Source organism: Centruroides sculpturatus, unplaced genomic scaffold, assembly GCF_000671375.1.
Source record: "Centruroides sculpturatus isolate CEXI.00-Female unplaced genomic scaffold, Cexi_2.0 scaffold773, whole genome shotgun sequence".
Taxonomy (NCBI): Eukaryota; Metazoa; Arthropoda; class Arachnida; order Scorpiones; family Buthidae; genus Centruroides; species Centruroides sculpturatus.
The window spans coordinates 273,805-289,765 of record NW_019384998.1 but is presented as its reverse complement, the minus strand read 5'-3'; the positions used below and the strand labels follow the sequence as shown (position 1 = coordinate 289,765).

General features: G+C 29.3%; 2 protein-coding genes across 2 annotated transcripts; one reads left to right on the top strand and one right to left on the bottom strand.

Annotated features, from left to right (window-relative positions):
- Positions 1-2,504: 2,504 nt before the first annotated feature.
- On the top strand, positions 2,505-3,105 carry LOC111633158 (probable cytochrome P450 6a13). Its single transcript, XM_023377686.1, has 3 exons — positions 2,505-2,636; positions 2,712-2,817; positions 2,970-3,105. Exons 1-3 carry the CDS (start codon positions 2,545-2,547, stop codon positions 3,072-3,074), a joined length of 303 nt encoding a protein of 100 aa, XP_023233454.1. The 5' UTR covers positions 2,505-2,544; the 3' UTR covers positions 3,075-3,105.
- A 5,481-nt stretch (positions 3,106-8,586) lies between these two features.
- Positions 8,587-10,986, bottom strand: LOC111633161 (putative defense protein). The gene is made up of 5 exons (XM_023377689.1): positions 10,885-10,986; positions 9,956-10,184; positions 9,148-9,272; positions 8,971-9,071; positions 8,587-8,731 (listed from the first exon to the last, which is right to left on the bottom strand). The coding sequence occupies exons 2-5, from the start codon at positions 10,158-10,160 to the stop codon at positions 8,662-8,664; spliced, it is 501 nt and encodes a 166-aa protein (XP_023233457.1). The 5' UTR covers positions 10,161-10,184; positions 10,885-10,986; the 3' UTR covers positions 8,587-8,661.
- Positions 10,987-15,961: the final 4,975 nt, after the last annotated feature.

Below are 15,961 nucleotides of genomic sequence, written 5' to 3'. Positions count from 1 at the left end.
TTTATTTAAAAACTTTTTATATTTTTAATTATCATAAAATGACAAAGAGCTTAATTTTAAGGGTAAGGATAAGCTTCATAAAAATCGTAAATACTAATAAGAAATAGAATCTTCTTCAAGTCCGACCATACTCGAGATAAGACACACGACCCCCTTTATTTTCCCACCTCGCCGAACATTAATCACCAAAATTTAATAGCATCAATTCCCCTAATACACAAACCTCCCTGCAAAATTTCTGAAATTTTCGACAGAAAGTAAAGGACTAATTAAGCTTCAAAGAAGGTAAACAAAATCGTGCCCCTCACACAACATCCAAACATACAGAAAAAGCCCCACAAGTTGTTTTGCATTTCTCTACGTTTGAAAATCCCCAGAGTCCAAAAATATATAAATGTGGTGGGTCATTTTTTGACCGATTGCCATACTTTCACTCTGTTATATATATAACAGCCGGGAAAGTAAAATAATACAATACTGTAATTTAACAATAAAAATTTATATCAATTCATTATTATAAATGGATTATCGTATTTATGACTAATTCTAATTGATTAATTTTGTTAATGTAAGTAGAACTGATTGATTTAAAGCAGTAAATATTCAATTTGAACATTAATGTAAATTGCTAAAAATGTCACACTAAACAATTACTTTTCTGAGTATTTTCATTTGTTGCATATTGTATTGGATAAAACGAGTATTATTTTATTAAGAGAATATTTATATTAGTCTGTAGGAATTATTCGTATTATTATTTTAAGCTTTTAACATGTTTGTTCAAAGATATTGGCCTAAAGAAAAAAATTTTAATTTAGTTTTATACTCCTATCTCTTTTCAAAATAATGATAAAGTTAGACAAAAAAAACAAATAATAGTCCAAGAAAGTTCGAAAAAATAAACATTGTCATTTAAAATGAATTAACTGTAACTAACTTTAATAAACATTTAATTAGTACAAATTTATTGTTTATTGAAGTTTCCGACAGATGGCGATATGTTGATTGCAGTTTAAATTTACTAGTATTTTTTTACATTGTTTAATAGTTGTATTATTACGTCAATACATAAGACGATGACGTATAATCTGTTCAGTGCTGGTGCCGACCGAATAAAAGGAAGCAAGAAGAAAATAGTTTTTTTGGCGATTTTTGTACTTTCCAGTTGCTTGTATTTCGGTAACAGCTTTATGCAGAAAATCTTGAAATTTTGTACACTACCTAAAAAAACAATTTTCTTTCCAAGAAGATATTCGGAATTACTTCAGCTATTTGGGAGGCGGAGAAAGCGACCCCCGAATATCGGCAACTCTGATTCCTGTATATGTAGTCAGCCAGTGACTTTTTTACTTGGCGGGGAGACACTGTCTTAACGAATTTTTAAAATTGTTAAAAATTCTTTAAAAATTAACGAATTCGATTTTTACAATTTTGATCATAGGTTTGCTTCTCACCGACGAGCAGGCTGCATGGACCAGCTCGTTAGTGAAGATTTTTAGATTTTTCTTAACTTGTCTAATACCATAGGAGATAATTTTCCAGAAAAAATATTCCAAGTAGATACTTTCTAAGGCAGATCACTCATGTTTTGCATTACTTTATTTCATCAATTCAATCCGGTCATTACAATATTATCTCAATATATTGATAAAAGTTTACATTATTTTATGGGAATCCCTGAAGTAACAATATAATTTGGAATTTCATATTTACTATTTAGATGACCACTCTTATGATTAAACCAATAAATATATTTATGGATATTGTTGAAAGAACAAAAGGGAAACCATTTAGTATTTCACATTACAATAAGTTAGCTTTTCACATCATCTGCAGATATGAGTTTGGAATTGGGAGCAACGTACAAAAAAACGAAACTAGTAAATTTATTCAATCAATACTGGCTACTCTGTCAGTTGATTCTACTAACATTTTAGCTAACATGTCAAGTAAATTTTCATTTTTATCTTCTTTTTAATTGTACATAATTTTACAGAGATGTCAATTTATATTTAAATTTTTTCAAAAATTTAGTATGTTTTCCGGAATTTGTACCCTTTCCAACATATATGAGAAGATTTGTTGATTATGTTAAAAATATGATGAATAAACCTTCTACACGTAACGTTTTTGAAGCGTGTCACGAAATCATAAAAGCTCGTAAAGAGGGTCATCTGAGTATTACATCTTACTCAATAGCGAGGTTGAGGCCGAAGTTTTAAACGCGAAAACGTGTACGTCGGACATTCAACGCCGCTTTCCCGTAAGCCTAGAAGTTTGACAATGGTGTTTGGATAGTCGGTGGAATCATGCTCGACGTTCCAAACACCATTGTCAAACTTCTAGGCTTACGGGAAAGCGGCGCTGAATGTCCGACGTACACGTTTTCGCGTTTAAAACTTTGACCTCAACCTCGCTAATATTTCATATATTTTAAAGTTGCAGCTCGTGGGTTTTAATTAATTAAATTTTATCAGAAATATCTAATATTTCAGTCATAATGCATTTTATTTTTACGTTTAACTGTCACATCTTTTGCAAACGATGATAGAAGCGGAGGATCACACGAATGGGAAAATGCGAAAACTCATAGCTGACCAAGTTGTTGCTAATGCTGTATTTTTCTTTATAGTCGGGTAAATTATCTTTAAATTTAATAGTGATTAAATTAATTATTTATATAAAATTCATTTCATTTTTAATTTGAATAGTTTTGACACAAGTCTCACTTTAAGTTGGTGTTCGTATTACTTGGCAATAAATAATGATATACAAGAAAAAGTTCGCCGAGAAATTAATGAAAACATCAAAAGAAATGTATTATATAATTATATATAACTAACTTTAACATTTAAAAAACTATATTAACCTGTTATTTAAATAATTCATATAATTGATCTTTATGGCTTTAATATTGATATTTTCATGCCAAACATTGTGTGATATAATAATCAAAACTACAATTTCAGGAAGAAATCCAATACTCGGACTTAGATAAACTTCAATATATGGAACAAGTGATGCTAGAAACACTTAGACCAGTGGTTCTCAAAGTGGGTGCCGCGGCACCTTAGGGTGCTGCAAGTACGCCACAAGGGTGCCCCGAAATTTAATTAAATTAAAATTACTTAAAATAATTGAATTAAAGTATTAAACTAAATAAATAATTAAAACAATTATAAAAAAAAATGAATATTGGTTTTTTTCTACTAATCTTGTTATGTTGCCACTTGTCTCAGTGAGGCCGAGACTCCACTACCGTAAAAATGGCGTAAAAACCCCTCGCCGTAAAAGCTTTTAATCACGTGATCCTGATATTTTATACTTAAGCAGCTCGTAAAACCAGTGTAAAAGCGAGTTGAGCAGTGTTCAACTTTCGACGCGCTTACGGCGGTAAAACGGTACCATCCACCAATCAGAAGTCAATGAAATCTAGGTCATTGTGACACGGTGCGAAAATGGCGGAAAACGAGCTTTTGTGTACGTTCCCTCGTGGCTACTCTAGTATAGATCTGGAAAGATTTATCGAAAGCATCCGAAAGTATTCATGTATGTACTGTACGACAAGAAGTATCCCGATTATGATAATGGATGCTTAAAACACGCGATACGGACGGCCAAAGGAAAATACTTCAATTTAGAGGAGTATATAATGAAAAAAGCTAAGCTTAATAAGTGCTGTATATTATCTTAATTAATAATGCGATAATAAAAGTTAATATATGAAAGTAAAGATATTATTTTTACTACATTTGTAATTATAGTACAGAAAAAACTTGTAGAATATAATCATTTCCTTTATAACTTCGATAGTACTGTCGCCGTAAAAACTTCGCTAGTTGGACCTCCACCGCAATCCGTGATTAAAAGTTTTTACGGTGAAGGTTTTTACGCCCGTTTTTACGCTAGTGGAGTCTTGGCCTGACTCTGTAATTGGCGACACGTAAATACTAGAAACAAAACGAACTAGTTATTATTGTCTGTTCTTCTGTTCCTGCAGAGAGTAGAAGTGCAATATAAATGCGTTGAATGCAGTAAGTAGTTTGCTTTTATTATTGTTATATGTTCAGACAATAGCAAAAAAGCATCATATACAAATATTCTTTCTTCTTTACAGCAAGAAAAATTAAATTATGAACTTGTAATTAAATTTTATAATAAAATATTTAAATTAATTATGTCGTTCAATATCACGAATAATTTTTTCATTAAAAAAAGAAAACGTGAAGATTCTAATGATCAAGAAGTAGTTATTGGTAGCAAAGCTAAGGAACCAATTAGCACTAGTAAATCATCAAAAATTGAGAGCTCTATTAGTGAAGATTTGACTATTTTTAACGTTGAGCAACAAACAAGCACTATTAAAACAAGAGAAACAGAAACAGTAAGTTCTCGTAAAAATGTTGCATTAAAAAAGAACGTAAAAACTCGCTTATATCAAGACAGTTATCTAAAAATGGGATTTATCTGATGTGATGATAAATTAATTCCCTGACCAAAATGTATTGTGCGTGGTTTGGTTTTATCAAATGAAGCTATGGTTCCCAGTAAATTATTGCGACACTTCTCCACAAAACACGATCACTTGTCTAAAAACCTCTTGAATATTTCAAAGATCTGATAAAATTACAAGAAAAACAAAGTAAAAGTTTTGTAAAAATAAAATATACAATTGCTGGCCGTGTTCAAGAAGTCAGTTATTTAGTCGCAGAAATAATCGCGAGAGAAATGAAGCCTCATACTATTGGCGAAACTTTGATTCGCCCAGCCTGTACAGCAATTGTGAGAACAATTTTTGGTGCTGAAGCAGAACAGGAAATAAAAACAATTCCTTCGTCAAATGACACTATGAGTAGACATATTAGTAATCTATCAGTTGATATTGAAAAATCAGTTATAAATAAAATAATCGAATCGAAATTATTTAGTTTACAGTTGGATGAAGCAACTGATATTGGTGGTAAAGCACAATTACTTGCCTTCACTCGATTTATTGGATGATGAAATTTTGGAAGAATTTTTATGCTGTAAGGAATTCGAAAAAACTACGACGGAAAAAAATGTTTTTGATATCATGAACACATATTTTAATACAAATGGTCTCTCTTGGAAATCTTGCGTGGGTGTATGCACAGATGGCACCCCTTCAATGATTGGAACTATAAAAAGATTTCTTTCATACGCTAAAAAGAGAAACGAAAACATTGTAACAACTCACTGCTTCATTCATCGTGAATCATTGGTAGCAAAGACAATAGGCTCTGAACTCAAAAGAGTGTTAGAAGAAATCATTAAAATTGTTAATTATATCAAAGCTAGACCATTAAAATCGCGTATATTTGCAAAACTATGTGAAGAGATGCAATCTCATCATAATAACCTGCTTCCTCATACCGAAATGAGATGGCTTTCGAAAGGTCGCGTATTAAATCGTGTTTTTGAACTTAAAAGAAGAAATATTAATATTTTTTCAACTTGAAAACAAAGCAGAATTTTGTGTATTATTACAAAATGATTCTTGGTGTTCCAAACTAGCTTATTCAACAGACATATTTGATCACCCGAGCAAGTTAAACTCAAGCATGCAAGGTAGAAATGAAAATATTTTAATATCTGTAGATAAAATTAACGCTTTTAATGATAAAATAAAAATGTGGAAGATAAAAGTAAACGCAAATAATGTAGAAATGTTTATTCAAGTTACCAAAGGAAAATGTAACAATACAAATTTGCAAAAACTTATTTACAGTCATTTAACGTCGTTAGAAGAAAAAATTAACCATTATTTCCCCGACATATAAGTTGATTTGTACGACTGAACTCGAAATCCTTTTGTAGAGACAACATCAGAAATAAGTAAGTTCAGTCTTGCAGAAGCCGAAGAATTAATTGATATACGTAACGATCGTACGTTAAGATTGAAGCCTTCAGAAATGAGTCTGAATTCATTTTGAAGGAATATCCCAATATAGGATTCAAAGCACTTAATATTTTATTGCAATTTTCCACGTCGTATCTCTGTGAAGTGGGATTCTCTACACTCGTAAATATTAAAACAAAGAAGAGAGAAAGACTAAAGGCCCTTGAAAATGAGATGGTATGCTTCTCAAAAACACGACCTAATATCAAGGAAATATACAAACACCATCAGGCGCATATTTCACATTAAGTTCACATTTTATCACCAGATACCTTTCTAATAATAACTTTTGTTTTGAATGTTTTTGTGTTGTTTGGAAATAAACTTACTTACTTTAAAAAACACTGGAATAATATTTTTAAGTTAGGAACCGCTAGAGCTTTAAATAAAAATTTTTCTTTTCATAATTAAATAAATTTTTCCAAGAGAAATGTTTTGAATTGATGTATTTTCCTTGTTAGCTAAAGAAATTATAAAGTTTTTCATTGTATTTAAATTAAATTATTTATAGTTATATTTTTAAAGATTAAAAATAATGAAAGGTGGAGTTTAGAACACGTTGCCACATGCTGCAAAATGAATTGCTGTAGGCAAGTAATAAGTAGTTTTTATCTTTAAATATCTCTTTAAAAACTCACTCATCTGTGTGTTTCTCTAGTTTGAAATATCTTACAAGTATGCAAATTGTTTTATTTGTTATCAGTTGCTTGTCGATCAGGATAGTGAATTTTTTATTTTTTTAAAATAGAAGCTTATTGTTGTTTATATCTCGTAGCTGTAACATTTTTTATCTTTCCTAATGTTAAAATTTGGCAATTTTTGAGTCTGGAAAAACTGATGCCAGAAAGTTTGCAAAATGTTCAAGTAAATAAAAGCAATATAAGTTTATTTCGGTTTCATTAGCAGGATTTGATAAAAATATTAATTAAGAACTTACAAATTCTGATGTTTTATTTGACATAAACAAAACCTAAATACGTCGTCTCTGTTTTGAGAGTTCTGCAAGTATTTTCATTATCGAAATTTCATCTATAAACACTGAGCTTTGATTTCATTGTTTATTACAGGCCTTAACCAAATTTTATTTTTAGGAACAGATAACTAGTCGTCTCTATTGTAGTTTTTGTGCAACTACATACATTTTCCAGATGACTCTGAATTTAAGGTCTTTTATTTGGCGTGGAGCTAGCTAACCTCCTTCGTTATCATTTAAATTTGATACTTTATAGCTAAATTACTCTCTGTGAATCTATTCCAAAAACTAAACTGTTTCATCCATATTCATGTTAAGGGAGATTATTGCTCCGCCAATTTATATGACATCATTAATTCTCAAATTACTAAGTTTTACATAAAATACATATTTATAACTAGGTGAGCCTACTTCAGAATTTCTTTCAAATTATAGTACATTCACGTACAGTAATACTAAGGTTTCTACTGTATACGTACAGTACATTAAACCAAAGTATCGTAAATGTAATTACCGTACGTCTGGTAAACTTGTGATTTTAATTGTATTTAATTTGACTGATGATTTTTAGATGTTAAATCTATGATTTCGCAACTTTTCTTATCGATTACTAATTCTAATTCCGGTAATCCGCCCCTATTTTAACTATAATGCGCTCTTCCGTTCGTATTAATCCTCCTTCCACATACACACAAACCGGGTATCATCTAGGAAGTAAAAGGTCAAAGTTCATCCTGATTTTTTTCTGATAATTTGGATTCTCTGGGAAGGCACAATTTGTTTTCACATCAATTTTTTGTAGCTTTTCAGCTACAAAAAATTGTAATGCTGAAAATTTTTCGTTAATGATATTTTTTTAAAAAATTCAATCAGATCTTTGTATGTTTAAATTGCAAAATTAAATCAAGTTAAATATTCGAAAAAATAAATTAAGAAAAACAGACTAAAATGTCCATGTGCATCTCCTTCTCGAATTATTAATAATAAAACACATCATTATGGAATAAAATCTACTTTTTACAGAAAATGTAAAGTTAAAATTTGTCACTCTACAATTGACCCATTAGCCTAAAACTATGAATATGTCCAAAAAACATAGGACCATTTATGTTTTAGAGTAGTTAGTTGGTTGTTGTAGTAAAAATATAGGCCTATTAATTAATATTATATCTACACATATTCCAGATTACCAATTTAATAATTTTTGAATATCTTGAATAGTGTGAATGAATTATTTATTATTCTGTACGGGTGAGCAGAAATCAACGTTCGAACTATATTCACAAAATTGTTTATAAGGGTCAAGCATTAATTACCTGTACAGTTTAAGGGAGGGATTGGGGAAAACTATATAATAGTACACGATAGGGGAGAGAAGTAGTCTGTGCATTAGTGGCATACGAATTTGTTCTTATAAGCCCACTTATTACTCATCTGAATAAACTGTCAGTTTAAAAATACTCGCAGAACTTTGTAAATTCTTTTTTCAATGTCAAGGGGTCCACGAACTATTGTACACATAAAAGTAGAGGGGGTTTGTTTTTCTTAATTTATCTTAATTTAAAAATGCATCGTTATAGGGAGGGAAGGGTTAACAGTAGCTCAAAATTTGTACACGTAATTAACGGATAGTCTCGTAATTGATATTATCATAAGAAACAACAAAATGTATATTTGTATATTTTATTTATCAAAATAATAAAAAAAATATAATCCATGTCGTTTACAATATAAAATTAAAAATAAAAAGTTGAATATCATTAAATGTTTACTCTTTAAATGAGACAGTTTCAGATTCGATTTTCCAGATCAAATCGTAGCTCTTCACTACGCTCCCTCTGAAAAAATATAACAAGATTAACAATTAAATTTCTAAAATTAAACTTGTGTATTTTTCTATATAATTAATTTAATTCGTTAAAAATCCGACACATACTGATATTCTCTTTAGTAACGCGACTGGTGCGAAAAATTAAGAGTTATTTCATTAATGTCGTAAATATATTTATGATATTGACTATTTCATTTATATAGATTATTGCACATATAATATAATACCAAACAATTAATAGCTTACTTGAAAACAACTTTAAGACCATCTTTACTACAACCTTCAGGATAATTCCATTGTAATCTGAAATCCTTCTTTAATTCTCGATCTGTATGGGTTGCAGTATCCTACAGATAATATATGATAAATCAATATTGTAAACTCGAATATCATTATAAATATGAAAAAATAGTAAATACTAACTCCCTCTTTATCACAGTTTATGGTTTGCAAACCGGAAGCTTCTGAAAATTTTCCAGGTAAAGGTTTTCCATCTTCGTCAAATGGTCTCAATATAAATCCTCTAAATTCATCTCCACTAAGAGTAACTAGAAATTAATACAGGAAATAAAATTATCAAACTTTATAATAAAATTTTGTGTAAATATCATAAGTTATTATCTAATTTTTAAAAGTTTTTAAGCTTCTATAACGTCAGCATTAATTCAAACTGGTTTTCTATAACTTGTTTTATCTCATGAAATATTCATATGCGAAGGGATGTCTGATAACCTGAGCTAGCGATTTTATAAATACATTGTGTAATTATTCTTTATCATAAATAACAGGAAGTTAAATTTTATTTTATTTCATTAAATACAGCTTTTTATTTTAATTATTTTCGTATGTTTTTAATCCTTTCAATTAGATGCATTGATAAAAAAAAGTGCAACGTGTAATGTCTATTCTTTATAGAAGACAAGCCTTTCTATATTATAATAAATAATGTTAAATAAAACGTATAACAATTTGATGAATATAAAAATATAATAATTTCTTTAAAGATGATTATTTTTTGGTTGTAATGAACTTTCTGAAATTTCATCCATGATGACACTTTTCTTTTATATTTTTGAATGGTGTTTTCTTCGTAATAAGGTTTTAAAATATTTTATAAGCCTCATCGATATTTTTAAATCGTTGTTATATTACTTCAAAATGGATAAAATTTAAATGACAATCAATAGAAAACTACATTGTCGATTAGTAAAACCGTACTTAAAATACTTACCCTCAATTAAATCGCACTTCAATACTTTAGCTTCAAGCTTGAATGGAGAAGGACTAGTTTGAGGTTCGATAATTTCCGAAGTTGGACTCCCATCTGATCCTCTCTTTGGATGTTTTGGCAATAATTCGCTGCAAGAATCGGTAGGTGCTCCAGTTGGGAAAGAATAGCAACCAGTTGCCAGGAGTAATAAAGTTAGGAAAATCATTTTAATCTTCTTGGTAGAATTTATCTTTGAATTATAAAGATTTAAATAATTAAAAATTTCACAACACTATACAATTCTTCGAAATTATTAACTATAATTGTTATAAGAAAAGATATAAAACGTTCAAGGATAACTAGTTTACTTATAGTCAAAAGTAATTATTGATGAAATTCAAGGGCTTTAAAATTACTTGTTTACAGAGAAACTATTTATAAAATTCTTTTTTAAAAGAATATATATTTAAATGTAGAATGAGTTTTTAAAATGTTTAAATGTACAATTACGCTAAAGGTATATGTGAAAATTTTAATTTAAAGACGAATTCTCTCCGTATATATACGATATTTTTTATTGATAAAAATGTTATTTATGTCGAAATTACAAAAAAAAATCGCCGATAATTTTAAAGAAAAGTTAGTTTTCAACGCATAATTTAACATAGTTTTTACAGACGAGTCAGACAAAATAAAAATTTCCTCATCCGAAACAACCGGATTCAAAGGTAGATATGAAACTCGTTTGTCTGTCCTCACCACTGCCAACGGACACTGAGGTCAATAACACGTTACATCCTATCTTTCTCAGAATTTCTACATCAATATTTTACTATTTCTCGATACTCTAAAACGCTTTAAGAGCACTTTTTTCTCCTTTACGAATTTAAGTTATTTATTTGCATTATGAAATTTTGTTAGTATATAAATATGAACCATCAGTTACTTACGTCTCTATGTAGATATAGTTGAAATTTATTTATTCACTTAGGAACAAGATTCTTATATAGAAAACTGATGGTCACGTGACTAGAACTAAACTTTGCTTCCCACTTCAACCATAGGTTAACTATTCAAGCCAATAGAATACAAGAATGTGAGAGGTAGTTGTTTTGCGTGATGTGTTTTGATAATAGAAGCATTTAATTCGTTTTATTTTTATAAATCTTTGTTCTTTCCCATGTCTAAAAGTTCAGATTTTTGTAGAATTCAACGTTGTCTTTTTATTAAATTCGCAAAAATTAATATAAAATATCATACAGAGCTTCTTTATTCGTCGAAATTACAATACAAATTTGAAAAATAAAAGGTGATGTGTTTGATTTTCTTTGTTTGTAATAATTTAAAGACTTCTTTTGAGCAGACTTATATAAAATAATTAAATTAGAAGTATAATCATGCAAGTTAATTAGCAAGCACGAACTCTTTCTAAGTCAATGCCTTTAATATAGCTGTAATCTGTTATAAAATAGATAACTACATTATTTAAACTATAATATATGTCTTCCTATCAAAAATTTATAAGTATATTAATTAATACGTTTTAATAGTTTAACTTGATTATATATTATTATAGGAAAACAAGAAAAAAAAGCATTAAGGTCAGTTGTGATCAGGTTTTTCCTACCATCTTGAAGACAAAACTCAAAATCAATCACACCATATTTTTAAATTTTTTTTTTAGAAATTTATGCAGCATTATTCTATTCTTCATTCCTCATTACAAATCTATTATGGGACACACCCAATTATAAATTTTAAGTACGCCTAATAAATCTTTTTATTCTGCAACTTCGCATAAATTTTGATTTTTGAATTAATTTTATTACAAAAGTAATTATATTGAATCATCTCTATCATTTCTTTATGATTATCAAATTCAAAAATTATTAACAATTTTATATTTGCTATATATTTACTCCTATAATCCAGATCCAGAAGAACCCAAAGGGCTCAAAAATTAAAAATATTTCAATTATAAGTATCTTTTATTAACACGTGCACGACAATTGTATCGCAAATGATTTAATAAACCATATTTGCTATCGTAAATGTTTTTAAAACCAACGTTTTGAAGTTCGTACAAATAAATTTTAATTTTTGTGTGTTTGTATATCAATAGTGATGGCTTATGCCCCTATATCAGTCGTGCATCCGCCTTGCTTATAATCATTTTCATGGAGAACCGATTCTCGATTCATTCCTAATTCCATTCTGTATTTCATACAATTCGACTATTCTTTCAAACAAAACTTTTGTTTAACATTATTAGAGGATATCCTGATGAAGCGATTTTATTCTCGTACATTGACAGATTCGTACACTAAAACTCTACGAGTCATGGATGATTTTTCATTATCTGCAATCAAATTAAAAAAACCATTCATCCGATAAATTTTACAATAGATTAAAACACAGAAATAACATTTCCTAACTTTATGATGACCTTTCAGTCTTTCCTTTTACCTGTATATAAAACAATAAAATAAACAGAATAAAGCTTGATAATTACAAATGTTCTTAGAAATATTATATCTATATAAATTTAGCCTGAAATTTCAAACTCTTTAAGGAATAAAGAACAAAAAATTGTAAATTTTCTTAAATTGAATTATTTGAATTTCATTAAGCTATATGTTTGTTCAGAAGAGAATGGATAGATGGATACAACAAAGCAAAACTTGAGACAATCAGTTAAGTGGTAGGTGCCTCCCGAAAGAGCTTTCTATGGAAAACTTGCCTCTAATTAAGTGCTCAGACGTGAAATATCCGGAAAATCCACGTGGCCAGCCTGTTGGTGACATGCAAGCCTACAACCAACTCTTTATCAGTGTTCAGTGTTCAGAATGAGATATAACTTCTCAACATATAATTATTTCTTAAAAAACAAGAATTTTTACTTTAAGTAGTCTTCAAATTTACATATTTATACAATAAAATTACATGCCAGAATTAGATAACTACATTCTCATTATTAAAGGAATGAGAATATAATCATTATGTTTAATGTAATTCGAATGTGTTCTCATTACTTTACTAAAGTGCTGAAAATGTAGTTGTGATGACACAAATTTGGTTTACTTTCAATTGGGCATTCTTGATTATAGTAAATTGTTTAAACAGAAAAAAGAGAACACTCGTGAAAAATGTTCGAAAACACTTATTTTTTAACTTCTCTCTTATTCTTTACAATATAAAATTATTAAATATGTGCTTAATAACTGCTTTCAAAATAAATTTTCAATATTTTACAATTCAAAAGTTTTTCTTGCGATGTTTAAAAGATAAAACAATCTGAATTACAGTATTTTGTATAGTAGGATCCCCTCATACGTGGTTTCATGTTTACGCAGTTGGCAATCCGGAAAAAACCGAAAAATACTTAAAATAATTATTAATTAAGCGCTAAACCAGCGCCATTTTTAAAGTGCGTAAAGTCTTCAGTATCTTACTCAATAACGCTTATTCTCGTTCTGGAAAAGCGTTACTGTGACTCGCATCAGTGTGTCCGGAGCTCTCACTTGTGGCACGTTGTTCCCATATGCTAGTAGTGTTTCTCTTTGTTTCATATATGCTAATGCTAATATAGTGTCTATTAATTATGAAATAATAAAAAGATCGTATTTTTGAAGTTTTCAAAAACTTATATGCATTTATAATGTAATAATTTGTTAAATACCAGTAATTTTTATGGACAGACAAGCGATACACAAAATAGTGATTGACATTGATAAATTTCAAATTTCAAAAGGAAACATTTATTTTATTAAATTAATGGCTTGTTATATTCGAATATTATTTTAGCTTCATTTAATTGAAACTTTTTTGTATTTGAAGACAAACAATAACTTAACGGATCGTTACAGCATGTAACAATCAAACGATAACAAAGTTTTGCAATGGTATCATACACTAATTGCAGAAATGATTGGAATCTCAAATACCATTTGAATTATAAGAACTAGTTGCACAATATTATTTTCTGTTGTCTTTAATCTGTATTAATTAACATACTTATTGCTTATTAGATAATTATAAATTTATTATTATAATTAATCATTAAAACTATTTTAAAGAATAAGATTTTCATGACCATTTTCGCTCAAGGTTTCATTTACCTTCTCTACTTCACGTTGGTTGACCTTACTAAGAGTCAAGTTAGCAAAAAGTATATAGAATTTGTCAGCCATTATATACAAAATACACATTACAGTCGACCCCCTATAACGTACGTTCCTATAACGTCAATTCCTATAACGTAGTGAAAAAATTGTAGAAACTTTCGTATAAAGTACCTCCTATAACGTCGTTTCGCGACAAGATTGATAGAGTCTGGACCAATAGTGGATGAGCAGCCGAACTACTTTCCTCCGACCCTGCGCCACGCTACGGAGCGGCTAAATTGAGTTTGCTATCGTCTGTTTAGTATTATATATAAATTATATATAAATTAGGTACTGTACATATAATTATATATTAATTATATATAAATTAGGTACTGTATATATAATTATATATTAACTTAATTTATTGTAACTTTATTATAATTATATATATGCTTTCTGCCGCCTGGCAACACGCTACGGAGATTTTAGGCTAGTAAGTTGAGTTTATTATCGTCTGTACAGTATGTAAATTAGGTACCGTAAGTCTAATACAGCACTAATTTTATACATTTCTTGTGAAAGAAACACTTCTTATTCAACGGCCATAAAAATTATTTATATTAATGATGTCTCCAAAGGTCAAGTTATTTTTCTGCGAAAAATTCGTTATTAGAAATCGCGGCCGCCGTTTCATGTGCTGTTCCGCAACGAAAACCAGCTTTAAGCAACGGCGTAGTCGAACGGTACACACTCGGTAAGTAATCCTATAATTTTTTGTTTATAGCATAGTTTATACGGATTACTCCCAAAAAATTATACGTGTTTTGGAAATGTTGAGTGGAATTAGTCTAGAATCGGTTAATTTTATAGAAGAAAACCTTTCGAACAGCCTTACTCCGTAAAGTTCCCACCTATCGGGCTGCGATTGGATCATGTATTTAATCATTCCTATAACGTAAAATTCGATTAGCGTGGAACGTATCTAAGCGTTATAGGGGGGTCTACTGTATATTCATTATTATCTGTTGTGTCGAAAAATGGCATTAGTGTACTATACGTAATAGCAATACAATTTGAGGACATCGAAATCGCTCATCAAATTTTAAGCGCATTCTTTTTGTTCGAATAATGCATTCTTACGATATTTTGATGTCATTTTTGTTCTTTCTTGTATAATGAGAAAGCGTAAAATGACGTAAAATTGACGTAATGGTGTACGCAATTCTTGTGAAACGAATGCCCCTTAACAGAAATTTATGTTAAGTATAATTGTAAATTGCGTTACTTGCAAATGTCTTCTCAAAACACTATAATAATTTTAATTACAGAACATTGATAATCAATTTTACTTTCCTGGCTGTTATAAATAACTAATGGAAAGTACGGCAATTGGTCAAAAAATGATCCCCTAATATATTTACATTTTTGGACATAAGACACCTTGAAACATCGAGAAATGTAAAAATAGTAATAATAAATGGGCGTAATTTCTGTATATATGAATGTTAGTGTGTGGGTGCACGATTTTGTTCACTCTATCTGAAGCTTAATAACTCTTGTGCTTTTTGTCAAAACTTTCTGAAAGTTTGCAGGTAGGTTTGTTTATTAGGGGAATTGGTACTATTAAATTTTGTCTATTAAAAGTCGAGGGAGTGGGGAGATAAAAAGAGTCGTGTATATTTCGAGTAGAGTCTGACTTAATGACGATTTTACTCGTTATTAGTATTTACCATTTTTTTATAAAACTTATCATTACCCTCAAAATTAAGCTTTTTGTCATTTTATAATAGTTTAAAATATAAAAAAAATTTTAATAAAATATGGTAACAGATGGCGCCACCGAAATTTTAAATAGTGCTGGGAAATTGAGCAACTCGCTGCTGGTTTATTTTAAAAACGAGACTGGAAGACAGAAGAAACA